General features: G+C 37.1%; 1 protein-coding gene across 1 annotated transcript; it reads left to right on the top strand.

The window, feature by feature from the left end:
* Positions 1-679: 679 nt before the first annotated feature.
* On the top strand, positions 680-11,835 carry LOC133876126 (scopoletin 8-hydroxylase-like). Its single transcript, XM_062314412.1, has 4 exons — positions 680-867; positions 7,438-7,749; positions 8,300-8,648; positions 11,593-11,835. The coding sequence occupies exons 1-4, from the start codon at positions 680-682 to the stop codon at positions 11,833-11,835; spliced, it is 1,092 nt and encodes a 363-aa protein (XP_062170396.1).
* The last annotated feature ends 15,729 nt before the right edge of the window (positions 11,836-27,564 follow it).

Raw genomic sequence — 27,564 nt, 5'->3', positions numbered from 1 at the left:
ATAATAAAGGTACGTTTATCTCTTCTACTTGTTTACCACATGCCATGTAGAAAGAGTAAATTTATTTTTATATTATTTTAACAATTGTCCTAATTAAAAATTTGTGAGGAAAATTGTCACAATTAGATCAAAATTCAATAATGATCTATCGTAAATTCAATGGTGATTTTAAGAGCCACATGAATTTTGGGAGGATAAAAAGAAGATAAGGGGATGATATGTAGTATTACTCTTATCAATTGAGTAGTATTAGTTTAAGGAGGGTACATTGACTTTTTCCTTAAATTAATTTAAGCAATTAAGGAGGTTGAACTTATATGGAAAGATGGATAAAAGTAGGCCTACTACGTACTCTGTAAACTCATACGTACATCTTTCTTGACACATATAAATGGACAATTATTATTAGACATTGCTATTTATTGTTATTCCATAGGGTATTTCGCAAATTAGATTGCAGTTATGATTCCTTAAGGAACACGGAATCCGACATTATATTAATATATGTTTGCTTCTCCTTATTTTTATCGAACTACGTACGTGGAGAGCCCCCAACCTTGCCTTCTGCCACCCAATTCTAAAGTAGGCCAGACCCAAGTGGTAGTTGCAATTAATACACAAAAATTAAGAAATAAATTCAGACGATCATCTACCAGCGGCAATTGCGATTTGCACGAAGATGGATCCAAGTTTCAACAATGGAAACTCACTATTTGACTTTGTCGTCCGAGATGGCAATGGCGTCAAAGGCTTGACGGACTTAGGCATATCAGTCGTACCGGAGCGATACATCCAACCACCAGAAGAGCGAATAGACAAGCAAAATGCGATTTCTCATAGACTTGCACCGATTGATTTATCGAAGCTTGATGTGTAAGATATTATCTCCATATATGGCCTATATGCCACATAAGGAAGTATTTATTAACAATTTAATAAATAAATAGTATATACGGTATTATGGTTAGGTAATTTAATTAATTAAATTACCGTAAAGGAATCGATTAATTGATTTAAAATCAATTAATAATATTGTTTCCTTGATGGGAGGAACAATATGGTATTTACCATATTTGAGGGTCCTTGACCTAGCCTATAAATAAACAGCCTGTGTACACTATCAGTACGGCAATACAGTCATAGGCATAAGTTAGAAGATCCCTCAAATAATCTTTTCTTATTCTTCAGATGGATCATGAAAACGCTTGAGCAAATATAGCTAGAGGTAAGCCTGAATCCTGTCTTATTCGTTTTCCGCTGCGCATGTTAGTTTAAGCAAATATGTTGAATATTTCTAACATGTGGTATCAGAGCCAACCTCTATGCTATTTTGTTCAGCATTAAGTTTTTGTCTTTAATTTTCGATTTGTTTGGATGCTATTGAATCGAGTATTTTCTGTAATCATATTTTCTGTAATCATATCAGAGCCAACTTCTATGCTGTTTTGCTTAGCAATAAGTTTTTGTTGAATTCATAATTTCTGTGAACATAGTCTGTTTTAATGTTTACGTTCGGTTGTTAAATCATAGTTTTGTGAACATATTTTTGTTCAATCCAGTAGATGTTTTGTGAATACAATTAAATTTGTTGTTCACATACGTTTGAAAACTCATAAATTTGATATGGCAATTTTTTATTATTATTATCACTATTATGTGTATTGTGATATACTGCATATTTTTGAGTTGCCGTAATCTTGATATGGATATTTTCATAAAGGGGTGGCGGCTAGGGTTCCAATTTTTAGGGTTTTCAACCCATCTGGAACATTACTGGTCGGGTTGGTTAGTGACCGGGTAGGGTTTCAACCCATCAGGAAATCCGGGGTCAGGTCAGCATATGTGCAATTTCGGGTCGGGTATCGGGTTGACCCAAATGGGTCGGCCCAATCCAGATGAAACCCAATTCAGTTTTATTAAAATAAAATAGAGGACCCATTTAAGTGGGTTGACCCGTTTTGGGCCAGCCCTATATAGAGACCCAATCCGATTAGGTGGGTTGACCCAATTGGGTCAGCCCAGTACAGCAACTCATTTTAGTAAACCATCAAGAATTAAAAACAATAGGTTCGTGTGGGGTTTAGAACTTGGGTTGACCAAGTGTAAAGGGGTAAGGCCATTTACTAAACCATTGAGCCATGTATTTTATTATGTCCTCATGTTGCAATTTTATTTCTCTTATGATTTGCATTGATCTGTATTAAAATTATTGTTTCATTAATACATAAATTGAGGAATATTTTTTAATTGTTAAATTTATATTGTTTAAATATAAATTGCTTGATGCCTAGACCTAAGAATAATTAACAATACCATATACGCTGGTGTGTTTACAGTAATATCCAAGAATGCAATGTCTAGAAAAGTTCTGGCTAGGAAAGTCTTGGGATTTAAGTGTGTCCAAGTGACCCCCCTCACTTTCCTGGGAACTCACCTGGTTGCACCTTGGAAAATGCTGTTTACCCCATTTAGGTATTGGTTTGTTATATTCCTGGGGCTATTAAGGGGGCATCTATAAAGTTGTTAGATGTTAATGAAGTCGCAATTATCATAATGATTTTGGGAAGCCACAACATCCCAAATTCTAATGATAATTACATCGGGATTACACGCATGAACCTTATAAAGATTTATTAGATGTTCATGAATTACAGCGTGATTATTATGATTTTGGGAGAGCCAAAGCATCCTAATTTTGTAATAATTGCATAAGAATCGTACACATGAACTTCATATAGAAAAATTAACATCGTATTGTAATTAATTCATAAATTTAATTACCTATCCCCAAGGGGAAGTTTTTATTTTTGTGACTTAATTAGAATGAGATAACAAATTTAGTATTAAAAGTAAAATTTCTCTCGGTTGCCCAAAGGTACGAAGAATTTTATTTATTAATATTTAAATTTATTAGTCTTATTAATAAAGAGTAAATTTCATGCGTGATGCAAAATTTGCCCAAAGGTAGGTTGAAATTTACTATTTAAATTGGCATTGGCTAATTTAAAATAAAGTTGACATCGTCTTATAGTTAATTCATAAATTTAATTACTTATCCCCAAAGGGAAGTTTTTATTTTTTTGACTTAATTAGAATAAGATAACAAATTTAGTATTAAAAGTAAAATTTCTTTCGGTTGCCCAAAGGTACGAAGAATTTTATTTTTTAATATTTAAATTTGCTTTAGTCTTATTAATAAAGAGTAAATTTCATGCGTGATTCAACCTTTGCCCACAGGTAGGTTGAAATTTACTATTTACTATTTAAATTGGCATTGGCCAATTTAAAATAAAGTTACTTCATAGCATTAAAATATTTTTTTTTATTTAAATATTCTTGGTGATTGTAGCTATTCCTGTTACTCTACCTTTTGGTAGTTTTATATTCCAATACGTTATGGTAATATTTTTCTGACTGGAAAAGGATTAATATGCCTTTTCATTTGAGTGTTTCTAATTCCATTATGGGAATGAAGGATATTGTAGTTTAGCTTAAGTCCCTATAGATTGAGATTTTTTGAGTCATTATTGGTCATTTTATTTTTTGAATTCTCTCTTCTAAGTGCAGAATTTTTTCTTGTAACACACGTAAGGATAAATGGTTAGTAAATAAACTTCTAACCATGTGTGTTCAAGGATATGAGAGAATTCATAAAGTGTTCACATGATTACTCATGTCAAGGGAATGACCAATAAATGCAATCATGTCCAACACTTAAAGCATGAGAATAAGATGCCAATAAAGTATTATGGCAATCAAGATACCTATTTCTCATGCAATAAGGAAAATTAAGGGCATATAAAGAAAGATTGCATGAAGTATAAGAAATGACTTAAAATAAGGATAATCTCATATATCTGGTATGTCATGAATCTCTTTTAGTGACTCATTCAAATATATTGTGGATTGTTTATGGTTTAACAATCCACGTTGTCAACACAAATGCAGAGTCTTTTTAAAATGAATAACACGTATTTATAATTTGAGGTTGTTGGGATCTATAGGTTAATATTGAGATTCAGTTATATTTTTACCTAAAAAATGATTTATATTCCATAATCTTTTAGAATTTTTTTTTTTTTTTTTTTTTTTTTTTTTTTTTTTTTTTTTTTTGGCTTGTTAAAAATTTCAATTTTATTTTAAACTTGAAATTTTTCTTATTTTTGGTGGAATATTGGTTGGGGTTTATTTAAGGTATATTTAAAATTGACCTACATCCCAATTTTTGAAATAAAATTATTTGTTTGGTTCTGCATACTGATGTTGACGTAAAGTAGAGTCTTTGAGAATTTTAAAAATGCTTTTGTTATGGCTTTGGAGATTGAAATATATCTCCATACAAAAAATAAAAGTCTGTAATTTACTGACTTTGGTTCTTGTGTGGATTGCATAAGGAAAAGCATACCAACAAGACCACTAGAGGTGCCAAAGAGAGCCTTTTAAAATTCTTGAGATCATGTACATTGAAAGGTGTTAACCTTTTCATACTCATTGCCTAAATGGTCAGAGATATTTTTATCTCTTTTAATGATGACCATATAAAGTTTATGTATCTCTATCTTCTAAATATTAAAGCTGGGGTATTGAATGCTTTCAATACCTATAAGGAAGAAGAAGAGAAACAACATGAAGATTATAAGATCTAATATAGGCATTGAGTATTATGGTAGGTACACACAAAAGGGAAATGATTAGTAATACTAATATTTTATTACCCTTATAGAGTAAAGCTTTGAAAAACCGTTGTGTATATATTAAACAGGATTTCATCTAAGGTTGTCATTACGACACCTTTTAAAGTATGAAATAGATGGAAGCCAAGTTTAAATTATTTACACATATGGGGTTGCCTTACTAAAGAGTAGATTTCTAATCCTCGCCTAAGGAAATTAGATTAAAGGACAACCAGTGGATCTTCTATAGGCTATTTAGTAAACTCTAAGGGGCTTTAATGTTTTATTATCCTTCATATAATCCTAGTGTTGTTGATTGTAAAAAAATTCTAGAGGATGCAGAACCTAGTGGGAGTGCTCATCTATTCAAATTGGATTTTGAGGAAGCACTAGAGTTGGCCAAATCACCTCCTCATAGAGGATGATTGATTGTATTCAGGGAAAATCAGATTGATTATCCTGAGCCACAATCATTTCTAGAACAATCAACTCATATAGAATAGGTTCAAAAGTCTATTCTCCCATTGCAAAATGCAAAGGAAGTAGAATTAGGAAAAATCCTATAGAATAAAGAGATCAACAATTCTTAGTGATCATGTTGTATATCTCTCAGAGTCTGATGTTGACATTGGACATAAAGATGACCCAAATTTGTTTTCACATGCTATGAGTGGAGAAAACTCCACATTAAGATTCAGTGCCATGAAGTAAGAGATAAATTCATTGCTCAAAAGTCAAGCTAGTACGGCCAATGGTTTTACTCATAAGGAAGGCATTGATTATCGTGAAACATTCTCTCCAGTGTCTAAGAATGGTTCATCAAGATAATCATAGCATTAGTAGCTCATTTCTATCTAGAGCTACATCAAGTGGATGCGAAAACAACTTTTCTGAATGAGGATCTTAAAGATGAGGTTTACATGAAACAATCAAAAAAGTTTTATAAATAACAGTCAGAAAGTTTGCAAATTAAAGAATTCTATTTATGGGCTGTGATAGATCTTTCAATGGTAATATACTTTTTACAAGGTTATTGTTTTATTATTTATTGAAAACCTTGTTAATTAGTATATATACCTTAAGGTCAGTGGGAGTACAATAATCTTTCTAGTCCTATATGTAGATATTATTTTTTGCAAGTGGTGATTTATGTTTGCTACATAAAGTTCATTTCACAAAACTTTGAAATGAAGGATTTGGGTGAAACCTCTTATGTCTTTTGACATAGAGATTCACAGAGACATAAAGAATATTAACATTGTCTCGGAAGGCCTACATTGAAAAAGTTTTGGGAAAATTTAGAATGAAGGATTTGCACCTTCAGTAGCAATTAAGAGGGACCAATTATATACAGATTAATGTCCCAAAAGGTATTGGAATAAGGGCAGATAAAAGGGTTTTTTAAAGCGTCTGCATTATGCATAACCATATGACTGACAATAAGAATATTGGGTCAATAAAGTGCTGCAAATAAAGTCTTGCGGTATATGCAAGGAACCAAGAAGTACAACTTAACCTAAGGATACACTTTCCATTTGAAGGTGGTTAGTTGTTCAGATTTGAGTTTTGCTGATTGTGTAGATAGTAGAAAGTCTATTTAGGGTATATATCTTTTTACTGAGAGATATATCTTAAAGATGCAGTATGCAGACTATGGTTGCTACGTCTACCAAGAAAGCTAAAATTCTAGCGTGCTATGAATTTAGTACACAAGCATGATGGTTGAGACATTTTGTTGAAAGTCCCAATATTGTCGATTTTACAATTAGACCATAAAGATACTCTGCGGTAATTCTACTATAATTTTCTTTTATAAGAATAAAGAGTAGAAGCAGAAGTAAATCAACATCAAGTATCTCAGTACAAGAGATAACATTAAGAGACATAAAGGGTCTATTGAACATATAAATACTGAATTAATGATTGCAGATCCCATGACTTAAAGTTTACCGGTAAAGAAAGAATAAAGTCATGCGGAATATATGAGACTCATTAATTCATTTTCGCTTGGTTTGTCTCTCTTTGGTCTATAGACATAAAGTTATGATAATAAAGATTTTGTGCACATTTGTTATTTTATCCATGAGGATAAATAAAGTTGGACCCGAATGACTTATAGGAAGTTCATTCATAAAGCTTGATTATCCATAAGGTACTCATGTAAGGAGTGTTTTACATTGTGATACATGGAAGGGACGACCTAATTTTATAATGGTTTTACCACCATGATTCGTGTAGAACATTTCTTATCTGAGTGGGAGGATTCCATAAGTGATTGGCCAAATTAAAGAACCTAATACGATAAGGTTATGTGTCATAAAGGCCAAGTGGGAGAATGTAAGATATTATCTCCATATATGGCCTATATGCCACATAAGGAAGTATTTATTAACAATTTAATAAATAAATAGTATATACGGTATTACGGTTAGGTAATTTAATTAATTAAATTACCGTAAAGGAATCGATTAATTGATTTAAAATCAATTAATAATATTGTTTCTTTGATGGGAGGAACAATACGGTATTTACCATATTTGAGGGTCCCTGACCTAGCCTATAAATAAACAGCCTGTGTACACCATCAGTACGGCAATACAGTCATAGACATAGGTTAGAAGATCCCTCAAATAATCTTTTCTTATTCTTCAGATGGATCGTGGAAACGCTTGAGCAAATATGGCTAAAGGTAAGCCTGAATCTTGTCTTATTCGTTTTCCGCTGCGCATGTTAGTTTAAGCAAATATATTGAATATTTCTAACATGATGGGCCGGCCCACGAGCAGGTAGTGGAAGAGATGGGTAGAGCTGCCGAGACTCTAGGGTTCTTCCAAGTTGTGAACCACGGCGTGCCGGTGGAGTTGCTAGAGTCGCTTAAAGACGCAGCGCACAATTTCTTTCGCCAAACGTCTGAAAAGAAAGCTATTTACCGCAAAGGCGTAAGCCCCATCCCGTCGGTGATGTATGGGACAAGCTTTGCGCTAGAGAAAGAGAAAGCATTGGAGTGGAAGGACTATATTGGCATGGCCTACACTTGTGATGCTGATGCTCTTCAGTATTGGCCAATGGAGTGCAAGTAATTAAGCTCGATCTACTTCTTCATTTACTTTGCCTCTACGATCCAGTAATTAATATGAAAGCATGCATGCATCTCTTATTTTGTTTTTATTTTATATATATATATATATATATATATATATATATCTAATAATGTTATTTAGTAGACTGTTATACAACGTTCGTATATCTTGAATGATATAACACTAAAAATCAATCTTTGAATGAGTAATTTAAATACTCAAATTTCATCCCACTCAACTAATGTTCCGGTCGTGTCCATCAGCTATTTGATTTTTTTCTTTTTAAATAAAAGATCTAAGATCAGCTCACTAGAATAAAAGTTAAGTATGTACCATTAATTGCTCCCTCTAGAATGGGATTTAAATTATTTGAAAATGGATCCTTTTATTTCATACAAAATTGATTTTTTATTCAGAACCCAAGAGCCAATATTAATTGCTAGCTAGCTTGATGGGCATAATTAATTTAATCACTGGATATATATATATATATATATATATATATTAATTAATTAAGGTAGACTTAATTGATTGCTGTTTTTGCAGGGAAGTGGCACTTGAGTACCTAAAGAAAACAACAAATATGGTGAGAAAAATAGTGGAGATTTTGATAGGGAAGATTGGAGTGACACTGGATGATTCTAGAGTGAATGCCCTGGTGGATTCAAAAACTGTAAACATGAACTTCTATCCAGCGTGTCCCAATCCAGAGCTTACACTTGCCATAGGAAGACACTCGGACATTGGAACCCTAACTGTGTTACTACAAGATAGAATAGGAGGTTTATACGTGAAACTTGAAGAAGATATCGATGCTGCAAACAAGGGATCAGAGTGGGTGGAGATTCCACCTACCCCCGGTGCGTTCGTCATCAACGTCGGCGATGTGTTACAGGTTCATATCCAAAAATATTTTAGAATCTTCTCAAGGCCCCTTTTTGTTTTATTTCAAAAATTTAAATTATAATTTTGACGAAAGTGTTATCAACCCATGATTTTTTCTTTGGCATTAATGTGCCTCGGTGGGAAAAATATAAAATAAAATAAATCAAGGATAGTATAAACTTGGGAAAAGTCCACCTACACTCCTTCAATTACCACTTAATTGATAATGTTTACTTCAAACTTTCAATTGGGATAATGTCTCATTTAAACTACTAGAAAATTGTCGATGTCTCATATATAAGGCTAGTAAAAATACAAAAATTACCCTATTATGTTTTAATAAGACAAAAACACTTCTATAAATTCGAAAAAGAAAAAAGAAAAGGAAAAAAAAAAATCAGGGGTTATGCCAAATGATAAGTGGCTGAACCATCCCAAGGCCATTGTGGTGGTTCAATTCGGCCGCCCCTTGACCAGATGGCTCCATCAAGAGAAAGAAGCTTGGAATCTTCTTTATTGAGACTGATGTAGGTAGACGGCATTCGGCGGTGTTTATACCAAGGGGATTACACCAATTGATATTCATGGAAAACCTATGCTGATCTTTCAAAGACGGGGGAGGGGGGATGGATTGTTGCCTTCTTCATATTCGTTAAACAGTTTAACATTCATGTTCTTTTCTAATCCTTTTCTTAGAGTATTAGCAGTAACTTTCATTAGATTTTTTTTTTTTTTAAAAAAAAAAAAATTAGAGAACTACACTACTTTTTGCTACCTTATTTATATAAGGGGTAATTACCTTTTCCCCCCATGAACTACCAAAAAATGCACGATGCCCCCATGAACTACCAACTCGACCAAAATAGAGCATTCAACTACCAAAGACAACCATTTTCCCCCCCTTCCGTCAGTCAAAGGGGTTAAAACAAACGGTCAACAGGTCACGTGACTGTTACACGCCGTTTTACCCTCATTTTCTTCCTCTTTTTCCCCTATGAACTACCACCATCTTTCAATATGCCCCCATGTAAAACGGCACATGACCCGTTGACTGTTTCTTTTAACCCCTCTAACTGACGGAAGGGGGGAAAATGGTTGTCTTTGGTAGTTGAATGCTCTATTTTGGTCGAGTTGGTAGTTCATGGGGGTCGCGCATTTTTTGGTAGTTCATGGGGGGAAAAGGTAATTACCCCTTTAAATAAATTCCACAATAACTTCCCGTATCATTTTCCTACACCATTTAAATATTCTTTCAAATAAATGTTAGAGGAAAGAGAATGTCTTTTTAGAATAAAATAATATAAGGGAAGCAAAAGTGCTACCTAGAATAATGTAGCACTTTTGGTTTTGTTAATGTTCTAAAGGAAAGAGAATGAGATTTATGAAAGTTACTGCTAATACTCTTAGGTCTCGTTTGGTTTGTGGAATGACTATTCCATTAGAAAAATGAATAGTTATTCCTAAGAATAGAAGGTGGTGGAATGGAATGGTTATTCTTAATTTTTAGTTTGGTAACAACTCATATACATTAATTGGAATACAATCAAAATTACTAAAAACACCATACATTATATATATATATATATTAAAAATAAAAAAATAAAACTTAAATTATAAAATAAAAAAATAAAATTTTTGAAAACTATAGGGTGGCCGACCACCATTGTGGTGGTCGGCCACCCACGAAATAGCCAGGGGGTGGCTGTGGCCACCCTCGAAGCCCATTTGGGGGTGGCCGGCCACCCCCGTTAAGTATCAGGGGTGGCTTGTGCCACCCCCAAATCGCCTCGGGAGTGGTTGCACCACCCCCGGATTGCCTCGGGAGTCCACCACGAGGCGTTCCGGGGGTGGTGCAACCACCCCAGAGCCATATGTGGCTAGTCAACCACCCATTGGAATAGATCCCTACCAAATATAAGAATGATTATTCCATAGGAATAGTCATTCCATTTCAGGGGTCTATTCCGCAAACCAAACGAACCCTTAGATTGCTGGTCAAACTCTAGAAAAGAAAATGAAAATGACATGTCTTATGTTTGTTGTCGTCATCGTTAATAAATGAAGAATCCATCCAAGTTTAATTCAAATGGCCACAAAGTAGCTTTATTTTTTGGGTTAAATACGTTTTTGCCCATTGTGGTTTAAAGACTTTACTTTTTGCCTCATATACTTCATTTCGTATCACAGATGATACCCCGCTTATGGCTAAAGACAGAGATGGTACCTCGGTTAAACTTCTGTTCAACAATTTACGTAAGTTCACGTCAGCACCCTTAAGAAACTAACATGTGTACTATGCCCCATTAAAAATAAAATTAAACAATAAAACAATTAAAAAACTTAAAATATTAAAAATAAATAAAAACATTAAAAATATACTTTTTGAAAGATAGAAAACAAAATAAAAAATTAGAGAGGTGGTTGAACTACCCCCATGGCCACTTTGGGGGTGGTCGGCCTACCCCCATGGCCCTTGGGGGTGGTTCGGCCACCCCTACATCGACAATAGGGGGCTCCTCTTTTCTTTTCTTTTAACGTTTTTAATATTTTTAGTTTTTCAATTCTTTAATTTTTAACTAAACATAGGGACAACAATCAATTTTTTTAAGGTTAATGACGTGGATTTTCGTCAATTTTTGGACAGAAGTTGGACGGAGGTATCATTTTTATTTTTAACCATAAATAAGGTACTATTTGTGATACGATTTAAACCATAGGGAGTCAAAAGTATTGAATCCTTTTTTTTTTTTTTTTTTTTTAGTTTTAATTTTTATTTAATTAGATGGTAGTTTGAAGTGGGTATACAAACTTTTCCTTATAAACTTTATTAGCATGCAAGATTCGCTATAACACATTATATACAACTCTACGTACCTTACTTAAATTTTAAATATTTTTTAAAATAAATTGACCATCTCTTTATTTTAAATAAATAATTTTATTTGTTGTCGTAGATAGTAAGTAATGGAAGGTATAAAAGCGCTGAACATAGGGTGCGTACCAGCAGCAATGAATCAAGAGTGTCAATCCCAGTATTTACAATGCCTAAATTGAGTGAGAAGATAGGGCCGTTGCCTCAAGTGGTGGAGAGAGATGGGGTGGCTCGTTATCGGGAGGTTGTGTTTCAGGAATACAAGAACAACTTTTTTGGGAGTGCTCATCAAGGAAAGAGATCCCTTGATTTCACTAAGCCTTGAATCCTCCACTTGCTTCCAAAAATAAATTAAACATTTAATTACATCTTCCTCTGTAAGCATAAAATCACATATATCGTATCATCTCAGTTATACGTGTGATTTTATAATTATCACGCTCCAAAAACTCCTTTGATGTAATAAATAAGCTAGACCTTCTACTTGTTTGTCCAGTGAGGTTCTTCTAATTGTCATTCAAGTTGGACCCTTTGAAATTGAGCGGAACGAAAATGGTTAACAAAAATACGTAAATTCATGCACATTGCGATGCTTTAATTTTGCAATGTGTTCAAGTCATTTGAGCCTTTTCTTTCATTTTTTTTTATAGGTAAAATGAATAATAAATCCCAATCAAATGGCTTCATTTAGTCCAACAAATTGGTAATTATGAAACTGAACACGCTAATCAGAGTAAAACTGTCATATCTCTTAATTCAAATATCATATGAAAGCATGACCTACGAAAAAAGGAATCTCTCAGGTGACCCTAGAGAAAAAACTCTTAGAAAATAGACCTGAAAGGAGGAAGGAGCAGATCTGCACCCTCTTCCTCTCCCTTTCCCTTTCTAGTCCCCACTCCTACCCTCTCCCTCCCATTCTGGTTTTTTCTTTTGTTTGCAGGTGTTCACCAACCATATCAGCAATTTTGGCATATCTGCTATGCATTCGTCTATCTATATCTGTGTTGTGCCGTTCATCTCCTCCATGGCGGTCGCTGCTGTTTGCTGGTTGTGTTTTTGTTTTGAATAAGAATTTTCTTTTCCATAGATCTGCCATCATAGACGATCTATGGGAGGAAGATTAGTTAGGTGTGAGGGGTTATCCCTCACGGCCTTGATAGCTCGGTGTAAATGGTTATCTGTCACGGCCAGGATAGTTCGATGTGAGGGATTATCTCTCATGGCTAGTTTAAATAAATTTTTCTTAGATATTTGGCTACCATTGTCGTTAATCTAGTCTGTTCGAAGTAGATATGCTCTTTAATTATTTTTGTACATGGGTTAGCAGAAGATGAAAGTCGTAGATAGCACTCTATGGTAAGAATTTTGTTTGTATCTATGACTTTGTAACTTCATAGCATGTGACTATGATTTTGCAGGACTTTATGCTTTGTGATGTAAGAACTTTGTGCTCGTGATCTTAGATCAATGCAATACTCAGATATTTCGTTAAAAAAAAAAAAAAATCATATGGAAGCAAACTTGGTGACGTTTAAAAACTTATTCAATGTGGTACAATTTTATATTTCATGAATAATTTATAATTTCAATGTGTACTAGGTTGGAATGGAATGTCAATAGAAGTTCAAAAATCTGACGCAAAAATCTCGCCACATTCTCCCTGGAGTGAGATTGTGGCAGGATTTTCACTTGACGTTTGCCCGATACTGGCTCAAGTAAGATTGCGACTAATCACAGGACTACTAAAAGTTCGGTCAACAATTGCATGATATTTGCTCGAGCAAGGTTTTGATTATTTTAAATAACATTATTTTTATAATTTTCTTTTTAAGGCTGCGTCCTTAGCTTATATTTAAGCATCGTAAGGCCGACTTGGCCAACCAGTTTTCTCTTATTACCATTTTTAACAATAAGAATACTTTAGGGAGAGTTTTTCTTAAATTTTTCTATAATTCTTAGAGTTTTATAAGATTTACAAAAGAGTTGTGAGTTTTGTATTTGTAAATTCTTTACTACACTAAGTTGTATCACCTAGTTATGTTGTAACTGTTAGGGTTTATGCCCTTAAAGCCAATTCCAATTGTAAAATTTTGGTTTATTAGATAAAGTTGTATATTCTTTCTAAATTTTATTAAGAACATTGGGAATTAGAGGTCTAACTTCACTTGGAAATACAAGTTCTACTTTGACAAGGAAACTTAGTCCTACCTTAGCTTGGAAATACAAGCCTATTGAAATGGTACTTGTATATGAGCCCACACTCTTAGTTTCATAATCAAAATTGACGAGAAGGCTTAGAGGTCTCAAAACTCTAGCCTACACATTTAGACAGTTAAGATGTGCGCCTTAAACTACAATTATTTTGTGTGTTCCCTTTGATAAGACTATAACACATTAATCATGATTATCTATATTAATCATATGAAGTAGAGACTTCAGATTGATGTGTTGGTGAGGATACAATGCACTAAATGAACCACGAGAGTTTTCATTCTTTTATAACATTGTCAAAAGAATGATGTAAAACAGAAGACTACTTATAACATTGATTCTAAATCTTGAGAGGATTGTGAACTTAAATGTGAAGTGAAGGTCACTTTGATACACTTAGAGTGAAACCATCGGCGATCAAAATCTTAGTGTGTTGGGTGATCACATGTAGCATTGTGTGAACACCATTTCTCAAGAAGGGATCCAAAGTATTTGATTAAATCAAAGAGAAAAGAAATATCTTATTGAGATAGATTTAATAGAATTAATTATTCTTAATGTCTAGTCAGAGTATTTAAGTAAGTAAGAAATTAGGAGTTGAAATTTTTTTTTTAATGTTTAGACCCCAAACACAGCAGAATAAAATACCAATACAACAAAAATATATATCACAGTAAAATATGATAGTGTAAATAAAATATCAAGCCAAACAACATTCATCAACACACTGATTTGTTGATGAAGAGGAAAACCTTGCAACCAAGGAAAAAACTTCTTTGGGGTAGTCCAACCCATGATATATCACTTTACTATAAGAAGAACTAACTACATGCAATAGTAAACTTATAACCTAATATAATTTACCAAGACAATCTGTAAAGACAACCCACTTCTCAGGTGTCTTTGCCCCAACACCCTTAGTGGCCGATCTTCTGAAAGCGATCTCCTTACCGATTGGCGATCTCCACCGGTAGACTGATGTGCAGTTTGTGTAGTAACAACACTATGGCTTGAACCTTGTGTGTAACACACCAAGGTCTTGAAACCATCCTCTCAATTCTCTATATATGTCTCTAAAAAATAGTGCTTCAGAGCTAGTGAGAATGAGGAATAAACAGGGTTTAAATAGACAACGGTGTTTTCTGCGAGGCGGTATTCGGACACGTACGTTGAATATCTGGACAAGGCTAAGGTTTTTTTTTTTTTGACTTAACTGTCTTCCATCTTCGAACATTAGGCAAACACAAAGCTTGTGTCAAGAAGAATGTCTAGATAGCTTAGGGGATAGTAAAAATTCCTGAGCTATTGATGTTCGAACATCTATGTCAGTGTCCGAACATTACTCAACCCGAGAGCTCATGCCCGTAACCATGTTCGAACATCAACTAACTCTAGAATGGGTGTTCACTACCTTGTCCGGACAGCCTAAGGGACATGTACTCCCTAGAACTGTTCGTGTCAGAACAACCACTATCCATGTCCGTACTTTAGCTATTGTACTTGTCTTTTCTGAAGCAATCATTAACATCTTCAATTGCAGACCTAAGTATACAATTAGCCAATCCCCCAAAACATAAAAATAAGTGTTGGACACCGAATGAGCCAATTGCAAAATCTTAACAAACTCCCCCTTTAGCCATTTAGTGACAAAACCTTAACAGACATGTATGAGTTACAATGTTCCCCCATGACATAGTCATAATCTATCAAGCCATAAATAGATCAATTACTATATTAAATGAACCCTCAGTGAAGCATAAAACATTCATACAAACTCATTATGCGCATAGGAATATATGCAATATTGAAAATAGTTCAAATTCAAAACTCATAACTAAGCATTGCAATGTGACAAAAAACACAACAAAACATTTCAAAATTATGTCAATATCAAAACCAGATATATCATCCATAAAAAAATCCAAACAAAAATGCATGTGGATCCTAAAATTCTCCCCATTTTTGTCACCAAGGGACAAAGAGACAGACATCCAAGTAAATATAATAATCTAGTAAAAAATGTCAAAGTCCATCAGCCAAGTAAACTAACACATATAAAAAAACAATGTCACAACAACTGCACCACCAAAAAATAAACCAATTAAAACAAATAGTTTATCAAATCAATCAAAACAAAACAAAATTAACGCACTTGATAATGATCTTCTTCTAATCATAATGGTGAGTTGTCCCATGACATCAACAAGAGGTACAAATGGGGTGGAAGAAGAAGCACCAGGATCACTCTTAAGTGCATAAGCAGGTGCAACTGGAGCTTGCAATCTATGCAGCTAAGCATTAGACTTCTAAACAGTACCCTTGTCCAAATCTACCATCTAAAACTTCAGCAGATTCTCCAACAAGGATATTTTGAACCTTGGCCTTAAGTATTTTTGTGATGAGGCCACAAAAAGGTAAATAAATGGAATAATCATTGCAAGCCTCTTACATACTCGTCACCACATGAGCATAGAAACAAAACTTATCCCCATGCAAGATAGCATAAATAAATTTTGCTCTCTCATATTCCATGTCATTGTTCATGTAGAAATGTCACATTTTCTAGAGCACCATCCTAACCAACAACCTCTCAGGATCCCTCAAGTTGCCAATAGGAATCTTGTTCATAGACTCCTCCCACTGAAAGCCACCATCAGGTTTGAACTTGGCCATCATCTCTGCCTCGGAGGGACGATCACCTTCAACCTTAAACCTAGTGAGAGAGAGGTTTTCGAGAGAGAAAATGTGGCATTTGGTATGATTACATCCTCTATAAGGTAACCCTTGAACTTCAAATCCGTTTTTCACAGTGATAATACATTGACCTTGTCATTTATTAAGCATCGTGTGAAGTCCTAACATGCCATGTTGAGTTTATTATTTATGACAGTGGGTAATAAGATTTTTCAAAAACGTTATGAATTTGTTTATGTTTTTCATGTTTTATCATGTTGCTATGGTTTAATATGTTTTTATATAATTATTATGAGCTTCGGTTAAGTTAGAATGCGGTCTGAGTAGAATTTGTGAGTCATTTATGCATTCTGGCCTTCATCGAACGTTTCACGATATCTGATCAAACGTTTAACCCTTGTTGGTAGTATGCTCGACCTCGAAGCCCAACGTTCAATAGTGGCCAAAAATGGATAATTAGGGTTTTAATGATATATTAGAGTACCTAAAGCGTTATTAGGGTTTTTATGTCATGGGTTAGAACTCTTGATGTCTTGTATATAATATTATGGTATGTTTCACAGTGGTAGAAGTTCGAGATGTCCAAGATTGTGGAAGAGCGATTGAGGTAAGTAAATGTTTACGAAATTGATTTTACTTTAACGTGCGATATGTCAGAGGACAGAGCATGTTTTACTTTTCAAAATAATGTGTATTGAGCCTACTAAATTTATAACATGTTTAGACTGCTTCAAATAAATAAATGATTATATATGGTTTTCTTAAAGTAAATTAACAATATTTGCATCATTTAATATAGTACACCGATACATGTAGTATAACGGCCATTGACTTACTATTATACGGGCTTGACCCTATAGTTACAGAGATTTACTTTTATGTTTGGCCTTCGATCCAAAGGTTGTTTGTAACCGGCGCAATCATGTTTGATTGGTTGTCACCAAGACGACTTTGTTAGTAGTGTGGGCCATCCGAAATCAGACTCAACCGAGTTGCTAGTAGATGATAGTATGTGGTAATATCCGGGGCACCGATATTGCACTAAGGGTCCCTCGAGATAGCGCCAACCCTACCAAGAATGTTTTAAGGGCTTGGATAAACTATACAGAGGAAAGCTATTATTAAATGATTATATATATAGCATAATTATTTACATTAAGATATTAGTGATTATTCCTGGGATTACGTCTATCTTCTTCAAAATAAACCACACGTTTTAGATGGCATAATAACTGAAACAACACATACCATTTTACGAAAAACTCATGTATAATAAATGAAGCGTAATGAACGATTACTTAAGGCTCATTACATAAATCAATCTCATAATACTTTACTTACTTTGTCATGTGCTTATACAGGTTTTTTTTTTTCATTTGTCGGACACATCAGTGTCTTGTATATTAGCAAGTTATCTGTTGTAAAGTAAAAAATTCACTGGGAAGAAGACGCCAAGCGAATGGCTCGCATTGTTAGGTTTGCTTAGATAGGTATAGTTGTCTTACATGATAGAAATGCATGTTTGGAGTCTCTGAGTCTATAATTGCTAATATATATTTATGTTTAAAGATTTGTTATTAGAAATTTTAGATTATTTAATTCTGTTTTCCGTTATAGTATACTTTGATAATTAGTGTAGCTAATTACCAGTTAATTGATTTGAAGACATTACGAGTAACACTCCAAGTTAAGTAAGTATAATTATTTCATTTTTGAAATGTTACAATAACTCTGTTACATTTGATGGTAGTGAAAGGCCTATGGTTGTTGACACATGGATTACCAATCTCTAGGATTTGCCGGAAGCTTTAGACTGCACCGACGAGCAAAAAGTCAACTATGCGGGACTAAAGCTCACAGGGGAAGCCTCTAGATGGTGGAAGGCTAACAGGTACTCTTAACCACAGAATTGGGCCAAGGCGTCCCAATCACATATGATCGGTTCAAGCAAGAGTTTAATGATAAATTCTTTTCTCAGGCCGAATGACAACTATGTGCTAAGAATTTCAAAACCTCACGCAGGGTAGAATGATAGTTGAACAGTACTTGGCTACATTTTTTTAGCCATCAAGGTTTGCTCTAAACCTCATCCTAATGAAGAGACCAAGGCTGAGAGGTTTTTAGATGGTCTTTTACCGCCTATAAGGGAGAAGATATATTTCCTTGAGACCAAAGAGTACTCCAAGATTGTCCATATGGCCATGATTGTTGAGAGAAGAATTAAGAAAGTAGTTGCAGATTACATGCTGTTAGTATTTTGGCCTTATTCTGTGTTTGAACAAAATCACTTATGTGTAATGATGCGGTAAACATGGATTCCACTTTCAGAGTGATGTCAGAAGATTCTGCCTGCGAGTCAGAAGAATTTCAAGTTCCCTGTTAGCAGTCCGGACGATGTGTCATCCCGTCCGGACGCCCATCTGTCTACTGTTCCATCCGTCCGGACGACGTGTCATTCTGTCCGGACATCAGACAGACAAGCATCATCTGTCCGGATGACGTGTTTCTTCTGTCTGGACACCTACATCCTATCGAGAAGCTTCTGTGCCAGCTTTCTCCGTCCGGACGTTTCAGCAGCACGTTTGGAAGCCTATCAGTTCTCGAACGGTTCATTGATTCTTTCCAAGTTTCAAGAAAGGGAAGATCAATAAACCATCCGGACAATGTGGTATCCCGTCCGGACGCGTATCTCCGTAAGAAAAGAATCGCAGTTCAAAATGAACCGTCCGGACATCTGACAGCTATGGTCTGGACGTTGGTGCATCGTATATGGTAACTGCCGATTCGACTTCAACCGTCCGAACGTCTCCCCCTCATGGTCCGGACGCACGTGCATCAGATATGGAAATTGTATGTGTTGAAGTTTAGCCATCCGGACGCTCCTTCCCCATGGTCCGAACGCGCGAAGCCTGCTATGGAAATTACTTGTAGCGGACATGCGTCCTTCCGGACGATCAAGCCATCCCGTCCGGACGATGTTCTTATACAGGAAAGATTTCTCCGCAAAAATTTCTAAAAATCCTGTCGCACAGTTGTCCGTCCGGAAGGCCATGGTTCACCGTTCGGACGGCTCCCAGGCATATTTTGCCTGACGCCCATTCTGACCCCCAGCCTATAAATAGGGGCCCCTGGGCACTTAGAGCTGCAAGAATTCGGTGTGAATTCCATTAGAGCTCAGAGACGTGATATTTCATCTGAAGCCGTTTTTCAAGTGTGCTGTGCTGTAAACCGAAGTCTATCTTAGAGGTCGGCTCTAAGGTAAGGAGTTCTATTGAAGACCCCTTCAGGTAGGTGAACCTGGTTGGGAAGCGTTCGTGTTGGGTTACTCGTCAAAGATCAAGGTACGACCACTGCATTAGTACATGTGAGTGTTACTGTCTTGTATCTAGCTATGTCTTCTGAATAGTGGAATTCTTGAGTTTGGCTGCCCCGGAGTGGTTTTTCTCTTAATTGAGTTTCCACTTCGTCAACAAAAATCTCTGTGTCATTTACTTTCCGATGTGCTTTAATTTTTGTTGACGCTTGTTGCACACACTTTACTTTTAGAAGTCATTTTAATTTTTCAATTGGTATCAGAGCAGGTACACTCTGTTTAGGATTTATTTCCTGAGTGTGATCCTCATCTTTTGTGACTTCTTTTTTTTTTTACACCTTTTATCATGAATTCTTCTCTGTTATCTAGTGAGGATTATGATATTATGCTCTTTAAGGTTTTTAATAAATTGAAGAATGCTCAACATTCTAAAATTTTTCATAAAGAGCTTAAAAAGGTGAAGCAAGAAAAAGAGTCTTTGATTGTTTAATTGTCTGAATCACATGCTTTGATTGACTCTTTGAGATCTGAGAATACCATGTTATTTGACATTATTGATTCACATGAGAAGAAATTGGAAAAATTCTCTAGTGATAATTTGAAAAGCATGCTTTGTATTCATTCAGATATTTCCAACAAGCCTGATTTAGTTGTTGATGACTTGAGTGCTTCTACTTCACATGTTGCTGATTCTGAATTAGATTCCATTAGTATTAAGCCTGTGATAGTAGACACTGCTTGTTTGGATAATTCTTGCTTGAATAATTGTGTGATGCCCAAGCCTAAGGAATCAGGAACATAAGGTAAGTTTGTTCCTACTTGTCATAATTGTGGGAAAATTGGTCATATTAGGCCAAATTGTTATTTGTTGAAATCTCACAGGCCTTGGATTAAACAGGATGCTATGAGAAAAAGTGAAGTTGATGATTCTTCCTCATCAAAATATGTCCCTCCGCATAGGAGACATATAAAAGGTAAGAGTAATGTTATTTGTAAGAATGCTAACCATAATTTTGCAGAGAATACAAAGAAGCATTCAAACAAAAGAAGCTTGCCTACCTACCATCACTGCGGCATCACCAGTCACATCCGACCCAATTGTCCACATCTCCAGGCTCAGAAGTCGAAGGTTCAGAAGGAGCTGCCAACAAAAGCTACATCAGGCACCCTACTTCCTACGGCACTTCAGGCTCCGCAGCATCAGCAAAGGTTTGTTCCTGCCAATCAGAGTGGCAAACCAAAGAAGAACAAATCAAGGTGCTACAAGAGAAAGCTGCAGAAGCCCAATGGCAGCCATGGCTATGAAGGATTGCTTAGCCTAATGCAAGGTATGCTAAGGAGAATGGACAACATGGACAAGACCTGCAAGTCACCGCCTCGAGTCAAGCAGGTATGGGTCAAGAATGATGAGACCATTCACCCCATGAGGGGGAACGAACGCACCTAGCAAGAGAAGGTGTTCATGCCTAGGATTCTGTTCCTAATCCTATGGCATCAGGTTTGATTGCTCATTGTATTTGTTATATTATATGCAATCTAGGAACAAGTTATGTTTGCCCCCTTGTGTTTTCTTGAGAAAACTTTACAGGTATTTTTGGGGAAGACAGAAAAAGTAGGTCGAGCGACTGTTTTTCTGTAATGGCATCATTGAGCGTACACAGGTTTGATCATGCCTTAGCATATGATGTCTTTTCCATATTGCTTTTTGTTTTTGTTTATTTTAATAAAAAAAAAAATTGGGGAGAATTTGCAGGATTTTTTTTTCCCTCTTGGCTTATTAGATATTGCATGTATTCTTACCTGATATCTTAATTCGTTGTGCATTGATTAAATATGCTTAGATATAATTGAGAGTTTTGACTATATTGGCCAAGTGTTTTTCCTGTTTATGCAAAAGTAGGATTGCTTCTTTCCTCATGCGATGAAAAAGTGCACTATCCCGGGCCCCCCTAAAGGTACATCTTTCCTTCTCTGACTCTTTGCTTTTGAAAATTTTGGATAAGAGAAGAAGTCCTTGATAAGATGGCCAAATTGACCACATGCTAGTTGAATCTAGCATCTATAAACTCTGGCACTCCCTACAGTTTGTAGTTCTATAAGATTCGAGCAGTATTTCATAAAAAGTTTTGTGCTTTAAATCTGTTTAATCACTGCTTATGTGCTTAAATTCACCTTGCCCTCTATGAGCAAGTAAAATTTTATCTTGTCCTATATGGTACAAGTAAAACAAACTATGTGCTGTATTTTAGGGGGAGTGTATCAGATGAGGGTGTCTAGGCCCTAGCAAGTTATAAGGTTTGACTTTTGGTTAATCAGTCTTTGATTTTCTCTCATGTCTAGAAAATCTAGTTGCTATTTGTCATGTCTTGGAAAGTCTTACTTGGTGGGAAAAGAGTCTCCACACACACACGCATTGCTTGAGTTGAGTTGCCTATTTGATTTTTATATAATCAGGAAAAATTATTTGTGCTAATTGAAATCTCAACTTCCTTTTATATCTCTGTTTATTTTTGAGATGCGTTCTGATTGTGTTATCAGTTGATTATGTATGCGTATTTTGACACTGACTTGAGAAAATTTGATCTCTGTAAATTCTTCTCAGTTTTTCTGGTGTTTCAGTGTGGAGCGTCTGGAGGGTATTCCTTGGAGTCCGGACGGGTGTAGCATGGTAGTCCGGACGGTATTCTCTGGAAGTCTGGACATGTGCAGTGCCTCGTCGTCCGGACAGGTCTTGTTGTACGTCCGGACTCACGTGCGCTGTCACCATCGTTCAGACGGGTAATTTATTTCGTCCGGACGAGCGTGACCGTTATGCACTTTCCCGAGGCCCACGAGTCCGGACGTCTTGAAAACTTCGTCCGGACGGGTGACCCACAGAGGCTATAAATAGCCCAGTTCGATCATTCTCTCCCTCATACCCCACCAAATCCACCTTTTGGCTTTTTGTGAGTAATTTTATTTGGTGTTTTTGGAGTAATATCCCTTTGTGTCTCTTTGCATTCTCAATCACTCTTCAGGTATTTTTCTTGTCCTATTCTTTTCAGTTCTTACACTGTTAGAATTTCAATATTTGATTAGGAGTGTTATTGAGAGTTTGAGATGCTTATACCATGTTGGGATTATTTGTAGGACTATGATAATTTCTGTTTTTTTTTAATAGTCATTTTTCTGCTGTTATTCTGCCCAAAATTTTTGCTAACCTAACAAGATTTTTTTGGGGATTATTTTTTTGGAATATTCTTGTTGGTTTTCTTTTTGCAGAATCATGTCTGCCATCAGTTCCCAGCACCGGGTCCGTCAAAGGACAGAAGCAGAGCAAAATGAAATACAAGCGAAGATTATGGACCGGACTGTCATTGCTGAACGGAACGTGGTCCGTGTAGATATCATGGTGCCTCCGCTGATCAGTATCCATGAGACTATCCAGCATTATCAGTGGACCTACCTCTATACCTGTGCCTGTGTCGTCCTCACCAGGCTGGTCTGACTTTTCTATGCAAACTTGGAGGTTGCTCAGGATGATGAGCGTGGGACGGTACTGCAGTCCACTGTTGACGGACACATAATCACTGTTGATCCCCAGATCATCAGCCAGTTTATCGGGGTACCTGTTCTCGATCTACCTGCCAGTCCATTCAATGAGGTGGTGCTTCCTCCCTCTATGGATGAGCTCCGAGAGTTTTTCCATGCTGTTCCACAGGGTGAGGGGCATCAGACCTCCATCAAGATTGGTGCTCTAGGTCCAGCTCATTGTATGTTGGCCAAAATTATTCTGCACAATCTGTGGCCGGTTACCAGGCGCAGTAATATGATATTGAAGAAGGCCCAGTTTGTTTATGCTGTTCACTTTCGCATTCCTTTTTGTCTCTACAAGCATATTCTGGGAGTCATGCTCGAGGCTCATGATGAGGGCACTGCCGGTCTTCCTTTTGGCTGCCTCCTCTCTCAGATCATCCTCCAGTCTGGCATCAATATTGATGGAGAGCCTCGGATGAAGATCAAGCAGCCCCTCAGCAAATAGACGTTGATAAAGTCCAATACGCAACTACGAAGAGATGAGTCCGATGATGATATGCCTGCTGCGATGCATGTTGCTTTTCCGGACGTGGCTTCTTCCTCTCATACCGTACCGCCATCTGAGCTGAAGGTAAATTTTTCTCAGGTCATGGAGGCCTTAGCTGCTATTCAGGGAGGGATGACCACCATGCAACAATCTATCTTCTCCATGCAGCTGGAAATGCGGTCCATTGGCAAGAGGGTGGAGCAGACCCATCTGGACCTTCAGGAGTGCCTCCAAGTCCATTATCCAGATAACAGTGATGATGAGGCTGCTGCACTAAAGGCTGCACGTCGGACTCCCAGAGCTACACCTATGGCAGAGGATGTTTGATTCCCTCGTGTTTCTTTGTTGACTTTTTATTGTTTTTTTGTTATTTTGAGACAATTTGTTGTTTATTATAACTCTTGGATTTATATTACTCTGTTTCCCGGGTCCTTCTGAGACCGTTAGGGGGAGTAATTTTTTATTTCAGTTGGTTGTTTTATTACTTTGTTTACCTTTTGTCCCTTTGTGACAAAAAGGGGGAGTAATTTTTATTTTGGACCGGGAATGTATTTCCAAACCGGTCAAGTGATTTTTGTCCCAGAATGCCAAATGGGGAGTTTGTTAGTATTTTGGCCTTATTCTGTGTTTGGACAAAATCACTTATGTGTAATGATGCGGTAAACATGGATTCCACTTTCAGAGTGATGTCAGAAGATTCTGCCTGCGAGTCAGAAGAATTTCAAGTTCCCTGTCAGCCGTCCGGATGATGTGTCATCCCGTCCGGACGCCCATCTGTCTACTGTTCCATCCGTCCCGACGACGTGTCATTCCGTCCGGACATCAGACAGACAAGCATCATTTGTCCGGACGACGTGTTTCTTCCGTCCGGACACCTACATCGTATCAAGAAGCTTCTGTGCCAGCTTTCTCCGTTCAGACGTTTCAACAGCACGTCTGGACGCCTATCAGTTCTCGAACGGTTTATTGATTCTTTCCAAGTTTCAAGAAAGGGAAGATCAATAAACCGTCCGGACGATGTGGTATCCCGTCCGGACGCGTATCTCCGTAAGGCAAGAATCGCAGTTCAAAATGAACCGTCCGGACATCTAACAGCTGTGGTCTGGACACTGGTGCATCGTATATGGTAACTGCCGATTCGACTTCAACCGTCTGGACGTCTCCCCCTCATGGTCCGGACGCACGCGCATCAGATATGGAAATTACGTGTTGAAGTTTAGCCGTTCGGACGCTCCTGCCCCATGGTTCGGACGCGCGAAGCCTGTTATGAAAATTACTTGCAGCGGACGTGCGTCCGTCCGGACGATCGAGCCATCCCGTCCGGACAATGTTCTTATACAGGAAAGATTTCTCCGCGAAATTTTCAGCAAATCCTGTCGCACAGTTGTCCATCTGGACGGCCATGGTTCACCGTCCGGACGGCTCCCAGGCATATTTTGCCTGACGCCCATTCTGACCCCCAGCCTATAAATAGGGGCCCCTGGGCACTTAGAGCTGCAAGAATTCGGTGTGAATTCCATTAGAGCTCAGAGACGTGATATTTCCTCTGAAGCCGTTTTTCAAGTGTGCTGTGCTGTAAACCGAAGTATATCTTAGTGGTCGGCTCTAAGGTAAAGAGTTCCATTGAAGACCCCTTCAGGTAGGTGAACCTGGTTGGGAAGCGTTCGTGTTGGGTTACACGTCAAAGATCAAGGTACGACCACTGCATCGGTACATGTGAGTGTTACTGTCTTGTATCTAGCTATGTCTTCTAAATAGTGGAATTCCTGGGTTTGGCTGCCCCGGAGTGGTTTTTCTCTTAACTGAGTTTTCACTTCGTCAACAAAAATTTCTGTGTCATTTACTTTCCGGTGTGCTTTAATTTTTGTTGACACTTGTTGCACACACTTTACTTTTAGATGTCATTTCAATTTTTCACATGCAAAGGAAACGATCAATGCAAGCTGTAGGTGGTACTCCCGGACAATTGGGAAGAAGAATGTTCCCATGAGCTACGGAAGCCAAAGGAGTCCTCCATGCAGTAAGTGTGGAAGACAACACTTGGGGGCTGTGCAGACTTAGGACTGGAGTATATTATCAATGTAGTAAGCCTGATCATTTTCAGAAGGATTGCCCAATGGCTGCTGCTAGAAGCCAACAACTATAGGGGAGTAATTATTAACCTAGACAACCTACACAAGCTAGAGTCTATTCACTTACACCTGGAAATGCTAAAGCTGAAGAGAACAACACAGAAGTAGTCACATGTACCATTTCATTATTTGTTAGCCTGGCTTGCACTGATTTGGGTGCCACTCATTCATTCATTTCATCCACATATGTAAAGTTGTGTAACTTGAGCATGTAGCCATTAGGGCAAAATATATGCGTGACCACCCCCGTTGGCGATGCTATAACTTGTTGGAAGTGTGTGGAAACCTATCATATTGTTATAGGAGGGAGGACGTTGCCAGCAAATTTAGTAGCGTTCGGGATGCTTGGCTTCAACATCATTTTAGGGATGGATTGGTTGTCTACATATGAAGCAAGCATTGATTGTCAAAAGAAGGATGTTGTGTTTCGACCTCATGGCTCTGAGGAGTTTAAGTTTTATGGATTTCATGTACGAGCTACTCTGCCACTTTTGTTCGCAGTCTAAGCAAGGAAGAGTGTTAGGAAGGTGCTCAGGCGTATTTGGCTTATGTGGTTGCTGAGGAGAAAGTTGAGTTGAAGTTGGAAGACATTCCGGTGGTATGTGACTATCTATAGAGTTGACAATTTTTGACACGACCCGCGAACCTGACACGGGAAAATAGGGTTAGGGTTTACTGTAATCGGGTTCGGGTCATAATCGGGTCAACCCGATTATGACACGATTGTGACCTGGTTAAGTTTAAAAAAAAAAAAAAAAAAAAAACTAGTCTAACTTACTCTAAGTCTCTAACCCGACTAAGTCTAACACTCTAATAGTCTAACCCGACTAACCTGAAAGGAGAAACTGAGAAGTGAGAACAGTGAGAACTGAGAAGTGAGAAAGGGCCAAAAGTCCGAAACGGTGGAACCCTAGCCTAGTAGCCCGTCGCCCGCCGGCCCGCACTCCGCCCGCCCTCCCGCCGGCCCGCCGCACTCCGTACGCCCGACCGGCGAGACCGTGGACTGCCAACCATCCGGCCTTTGGCTCTTTCTACGCCAAATTTTTAGTTCCTCCTCAAGGTATGGGTGTTGGTTTGGTTTCCTTTTGAGATTTATGTTTGATTGGTTGGTTGAAGAAGCTCTAACCGAATGGTGTTTAAAGGAAAATATTGTGGGTTGTCTATTAATTTGATTTTTCTTCCCCTGTTTCGGTTGGAGAGTCAGAGGACTGAATTGAATTAAGGTTTTTGATTTGGGGATTTTTGGGTGTTGATTTCGGTGGTAAGGGTCGGTTATGGCTTGATCGATTGGTGTTTTGTTTTGTTACATTATTTGCGGAACATCTATACAAATAATGTAACACTGATCACAAATACTAGAAATTGCTCAGCCAATACATTAATTAATAGTCATGTTTCTTGTCTTCGCATAACAAAGTTCAGTAATCTGTACCTGGGAATGAGCTACTCAAATGACTTCTATAGTTCTATATGTTCCAAGTTATATTGGTGGAAGTCACATGTATGATACTACAATGTTTTGTCTCTGCACCATCTGCTTTCTTTGGAAATTGAACAACTCTTCACATATTGTAACTATATCATTTTAAAGGGTTATGGGCTTTGAATATAGCTTTTTTCTTTTTTCTTTTTCCAATA

The sequence above is a fragment of the Alnus glutinosa genome, chromosome 8 (assembly GCF_958979055.1).
Source record: "Alnus glutinosa chromosome 8, dhAlnGlut1.1, whole genome shotgun sequence".
Classification (NCBI taxonomy): domain Eukaryota; kingdom Viridiplantae; phylum Streptophyta; class Magnoliopsida; order Fagales; family Betulaceae; genus Alnus; species Alnus glutinosa.
The sequence above is the reverse complement of the archived record's forward strand: the minus strand, read 5'-3'. Positions and strand labels throughout refer to the sequence as shown.